At 54.7% G+C, this 5,680-nt stretch overlaps 1 protein-coding gene across 1 annotated transcript; it reads right to left on the bottom strand.

Annotated features, from left to right (window-relative positions):
* Nucleotides 1-225: 225 nt before the first annotated feature.
* MYC (MYC proto-oncogene, bHLH transcription factor) lies at nt 226-5,067 on the bottom strand. Its single transcript, XM_006156688.3, has 3 exons — nt 4,507-5,067; nt 2,077-2,845; nt 226-1,011 (listed from the first exon to the last, which is right to left on the bottom strand). Exons 2-3 carry the CDS (start codon nt 2,831-2,833, stop codon nt 449-451), a joined length of 1,320 nt encoding a protein of 439 aa, XP_006156750.1. The 5' UTR covers nt 2,834-2,845; nt 4,507-5,067; the 3' UTR covers nt 226-448.
* Between the last annotated feature and the right edge of the window lie 613 nt (nt 5,068-5,680).

The following is a 5,680-nucleotide window of genomic DNA, read 5'->3' as shown; positions in this document are numbered from 1 at the left end:
AAAACAATAGAAAAAATCAACTTTAAAAAGAGAAATGTACTTAAATAAAAAAAATTATGGTTTATAATACATGGTTTGAAATCTTTAACTGCTATAAATGTATTAAAGTTATTTACATTTAATGCATATTTACACATGAAAATTGCGTAAACTCTTAAGCTTTAAGATTTTAAAAAAACAATTCTTAAATACAAACTTGTTAAGAGGAAAAACAAAAAAGATGGCAAGCATAAAAAAAGTTCTTTTATGCCCAAAGTTCCATTTGAGGCAGTTTACATTATGGCTAAACCTTTCAGTCCTAAGGCCCAGCCAAGGTTGTGCGGTTGCACTTGACCATGCATTTAAAACAAGTCCAGAAGTTCTGAAAGGAGGAACCTTCTTCCTTACTTCCCTTGGTAACAAGTGAGAATTCAGAGGCGACTCCAGTCCCTCCCTCCAATAGGTCAATTTATGCACAAGAGTTCCGTAGCTGTTCAAGTTTGTGTTTCAACTGTTCTCGCCGCTTCCTTAACAAATCCTTTTCTGAAATGAGCTTTTGCTCCTCTGCTTGAACAGACAGGATGTATGCTGTGGCTTTTTTAAGGATAACTACTTTGGGGGCCTTTTCATTGTTTTCCAACTCGGGGATCTGGTCACGCAGAGCAAAAAAGCTTCGTTTCAGCTCGTTTCGCCTCTGGCGTTCCAGGACATTGTGTGTCCGCCTCTTGTCATTCTCCTCGGTGTCTGAGGACCTGGGGCTGGCACATTTCCGGTTGTTGCTGATCTGTTTCAGGACTCTGCCACTGTCCAGCTTAGCCCTCTTGGCAGCTGGGTAGTCCTTCCTGGTGGAGGGTGGTGCGGCGTAATTGTGCTGATGGGTGGAGACATGGCACCTCTTGAGAACCAGTGGACTGTGAGGGGGTTTGCTGTGGCCTCCAGCGGAGGGTGACCCCGATTCCGACCTTTTGGTAGGGGGCTGCCTCTTTTCTACAGAAACGACATCAATTTCTTCCTCATCCTCTTGGTCTTCCTCTTTAAGAAGAGAAAGAGAAATCACTGTTAGAAACGTTTCCTAAAGACAATCAATGACCAGATTAAATGAAGGCTATGCAAATATAAAACAGTAAGTTAGAAAGGGCTCTGGACAAAGTCATTTCGTGAAAAAAACCAGAACTAGCCAACCGTCCCTCCTCTTCTCCCTATGAAGGCAGAATCTTACAGAGGGAGGATGACAGCTGGGGTTATGGCACTGACAAAATGATAATTTACCAGGCTACAGCTTCGATGCCAATTGTTACCTAAGACTTAATGAGGCTTTGGACACACCCAAAGCAAAGCTCATTCCCAAGCACCTCCTATTTTTAAGGGACTTTACCAAGAACCCTTCAGGTGTTGTGAATGATAGCTGCAAATCTCTTGGAATGACTTTAGCAACTCCCTATTTTACTGGAAGTGCTAGGAGAAAAAAATCTTGCACCTTTGCCAAAGTCCTGGGAGGTGGAGGTGGGAAAAGAAGTCCAATTTTGGCGAGGATTTGCTTTGAAGTGTTGGAAAGAGGCTGAAAAATCCCAGCTCTTCGGTGCATCCACTCTTAAGGCACTTTCACCAACCAGCTCCCGGTACTCAGCAAAAGCTACCCAGGTCTATCCACCTCTGGGCATTTCTACCGGAAACCCAGGCCATTAAACTGCAACTACTTTTCAGAAGTTAAGGGAGGCAATTCATTCACTCTCTGAGATCAATCCTCTTATCCTCATTTACACCCTTCCCCCACCACATAAGGACAATTAAAATACTTAAAGAGAGGTAGGAGGGAGTGGATTGAATTGCAAGATAAGCCAGAAGACTTGAAAACCCAAATGAAATTCCTGAGGGGTGGGAGGATGGCAACGAGGGCGGTCTACGGAGGATGGGAGGGAACGCTAAACCCCCGGGTTCCAGAGATGAAAAGCTCCTAGATCCTTCCAGGTCCGCCATTTCTCCTTCCAAATAGAAAAGAAAGGCAGGATCGATGAAAGTGGCCGGTTGAATTCGCCGCCAATGATAACAGGAGAAACAGCCGCCCCCTTCTGACAGGCCGAAAGGGGCCCAGCTTACCAGAGTCGCTGCTGGTGGTGGGAGGTGTCTCCTCGTGGAGCGCCAGGGGCTCGGGGCTGGCCCGCGGAGAGGACTCGGTGGAGGAGAGCAGGGAGTCCGAGGACGGGGAGAAGGCGGTGGAGTCCGGCGAGGCGCAGGGCTTGGGCGAGCTGCCGTCGTTGAGCGGGTAGGGGAAGACTACCGAGGGGTCGATGCACTCGGAGGCGGCGGCGCTCAGGTCCTGCAGGTACAAGCTGGAGGTGGAGCAGCCGCTGTGCCCGCGGGCGGGGCTCGGGCTGCCGCTGTCTTTGCGCGCAGCCTGGTAGGAGGCCAGCTTCTCGGAGACCAGCTTGGCGGCGGCGGAGAAGCCGCTCCACATACAGTCCTGGATGATGATGTTCTTGATGAAGGTCTCGTCGTCCGGGTCGCAGATGAAGCTCTGGTTCACCATGTCTCCTCCCAGCAGCTCGGTCACCATCTCCAGCTGGTCGGCGGTGGAGAAACTGCCGCCGCCGCCGTCGTCGTCTCCCCTGGGGGAGAAGGACGCGACGGCTACGTAGGAGGGCGAGCAGAGCCCGGATGGGCGGCTGGGTGACAGGGGCGGGGTGGGCAGCAGCTCGAATTTCTTCCAGATATCCTCGCTGGGCGCGGGCGGCTGCAGCTCGCTCTGCTGCTGCTGCTGGTAGAAGTTCTCCTCCTCGTCGCAGTAGAAATAGGGCTGCACCGAGTCGTAGTCGAGGTCATAGTTCCTGCTGGCGAAGCTGACGTTGAGGGGCATCGTCGCGGCAGCCTGAAGGCGGCACATACAGGGCACATACAGTGTTAAGTTACGGTCGTCTTGGTGATGCCAAGCCCGGCGTTAATGCGCACCACGATCCCGAACCACTCCCCTTCCAGTGTTATCCCCCGAAGGGGCCGAGCGAGCAGGGGCGACCCCTCAAACCCCCAACCCACCAAAAAAACAAAAAAAAAAAAAAAAAAAGAAAAGAAAAGGAAAAAAGCCACCTCTGGGTGACTCTCGAATACGCATTTGGTAAGCCAGTTGCATAGTGCTTGCCCAGCCAGCGCCCGCCGGGAGCCGGGAGCGCGAAGCCTAGGAGTCAGCCTAGCAGCCGCCCAGGATCAGAAATCGGCCTTGGCCTCCTTAAGGGGCCGCAGTGGGGAATACAGTCTGCCAAAACCCAAGGCACAAAGTTTTGCGCCACCTGAAGGAGAAGAGGAGAGACGCCTCTGCGCCAGCGGCTGCGCGCGGCCCCCTCCGGCTCCTGGCCCCTCCGAACTGCCGCGCCCGTTCCCACTCGCGCCCTCGCCGAGCGCCTACCCCGCTGGCGCCGCCGCCCCTCCCAGCCTCCCCTGTGTCCCACCTCCCCACTCCCAGTGCGCCCCCCTTCCTTCCTCTGCCGACTTCTTCTCTTTCGCTGGGATGAAGTGGCCAGCTCAGCCGCCGGCTTAAACGCCCCCTCCCCCATAAATTAAAAAGGGGGTGTTCAATAAACGGGCACCTCCCTTCAACACTGACCGCCGAGCAGCCAACTGCGCCCGGAGACCCCGCTGCCATTCCGCGCCCAGAACCAGGCGTCTTCCCCTACCCCACCGAAGGTAGCAGCTGTTCTGGAGCAGCCCGAGCTCCGCTCCTAGCTGTCTCTCAGCATCTCAGGGGCGCGGGGACACCCGCCGGCGGCGGGGGAGTCTAGGCTGGGTGCAGAGATTCGTCCTGGCTTTCCGCAAGTCTCCGAATTTAGGAGAATCCGACACATCCCAGCCCCGTCTCCCCTCTCCCTCCCCTGCGCCTCGACACCAAGCCTTAACACCTCTGGAGACGAAGGTCTTAAATTTTATCTTTTCTTTTTAAAGCCAATAGCCAACTTAAAAGGATCAGGGGCCAGTAGAGTCGCCGCGGGGGTCGGCGGGCGGGACGCGCCGCAGTGTCTGTTCGCGGCTGTCAGAAATGCAGTAAGCCCAAATTTAAATGCCCTCCCGGAGACGGAGAAAAGTCAGGGCTGCAGAGCTCTCTCGCTCACACACAGTATGTAACCCGTACTCCCAGGAACTCAAGATGCAAAGGGCTTTCTTCTGCCCACAGCGACAGAGCACCCCCCCCCCAAAAAAAAACCCTCAAAACACCAAAAAAAAAAAAAATCTAAACGGCTAATAATCAACAAAGCAGGATGTCCGACCGACCGGGGAAGCGTCAAAATACATAGGTGACAATTTCTAAAGGCTAGTTTCAAAAAGGCTCCGGCTTCCCTCTGCTTCCCCCTGTCTTGACAAGTCGCTCCATTCGATGCGGTGTGATCTCCCCCAACCCCAGCCGACAACCACCCCGAGAATGAGAAAAGTATTAGTAGCGCAGGAATGGAGAAAGGACACCCCAGTTTGGGTATTTGACTTATCTCAGCATTAAGGCGGTAGAGAAAATAAATTGAAAGAGAAATACATCTGGGTGCTTACCGAGTTTCCCACTACGCGGAGGAAATCCAGCGTCCGAACAGCGGCGGGGAGCGCCTTTCAGAGGAGCGGGTTCTGAGCAGCAGCGAAAAGTGTCCCTAAATAGGCGAAATAGCTTCCCCGCGTCCGGGTTGTCGCGTCCTCGCTCGGGTGTTGTAAGTTCCTGTGCAAAGTGCCTGCCCGCTGCAACGGGCAAAGTTTGGGGGATGCGGCGACGGCTGCGGGCCGCTGGTGACAGGTCAGCAGGAGGGGTGGGGTGGGAGATCCTGGGCCGGAGGCAAAAGCCCCCCTTTCACTCCGGACCTCGCTTCTCTGGACGCCCGAGCGCGGCTCTGCTAGCTCGGCTTTGCACCCTCTCTCAGGCCCGCCCGCTCGCTCCCTCTGCCTCTCGCTGGAATTACTACAGCGAGTCAGATAAAGCCCCAAAAACCGGCTTTTATACTGCAGGCCGATCCCTCCCTCCGTTCTTTTTCCCGCCAAGCCTCCGAAAAGCCCAGCCCTTTCCGAAGCAGGAGGGGAGGCAGGCAGCCGCCGGGGCGCGGCGGTGGCGGCGGCCTGGAGACGCGCAGCTCGGGGGTCCTCGGTCGCGCAGACCCTCGCTTTATAAAGACCGCAGACCCTCGCTTTATAAACGAGTGGTGGGCGGGGATTCGCGAGAAGGGATTTTTTTCCCTCCCTCCCCACCCCCGCCCTCGGCTTTGGGAACCCGGGAGCGGCGCCTCGGGAAGGCTGGAGAGGGGGAGGAGATTCAGCCCCGCAGCCCGGCACTCTAGCGATCGAATGTAAACAGAGTAGGCGAGCGGCATGAATTAACTGCGCGCGCCTACCATTTTCTTTTGCTCCGGCTCAAGCCCTCTCCCTTTCTCTGCCGCTCCTCTGGCGCAGTGCTCTGACAAACCGCATTCTTGCCCTGCGTGTTTAATCATCGCAGTAGGAACAGCTGCCCTCAACGCAGACTGCGAATACGCCGTGTACCCACGGCCACGCCACGCACGTCCCGGGCGGCCCGGCGCCTCCCTAGGGCAGGAGAAAGGGCAGCGTTTTGAAAACAAATGCCATAAAGTGAGGGGGAAAGAAAGCGTATTTCTGGGCGCGCGCTCGCTGTGTGGGGTGTTAGGGTGGGTGAAAATAAGTGATAGAGCTATAGGGAGGGAAATGATGCCTGGATTTATTAAAA

The sequence above is a fragment of the Tupaia chinensis genome, unplaced genomic scaffold (genome assembly GCF_000334495.1).
Source record: "Tupaia chinensis unplaced genomic scaffold, TupChi_1.0 Scaffold000513_1, whole genome shotgun sequence".
In the NCBI taxonomy this organism is placed as follows: domain Eukaryota; kingdom Metazoa; phylum Chordata; class Mammalia; order Scandentia; family Tupaiidae; genus Tupaia; species Tupaia belangeri.
Note: the sequence above shows the minus strand (reverse complement) of the source record. Positions and strands in the feature narration are given on the sequence as shown.

Excerpts from the sequence above, each read along its gene's own strand:
- MYC (XM_006156688.3), bottom strand. The coding sequence starts at position 2,833 with ATGCCCCTCAACGTCAGCTTCGCCAGCAGGAACTATGACCTCGACTAC. Across the intron at positions 1,012-2,076 it reads CACCACCAGCAGCGACTCTG|AGGAAGACCAAGAGGATGAG; the intron begins GTAAGCTGGGCC and ends CTCTTCTTAAAG.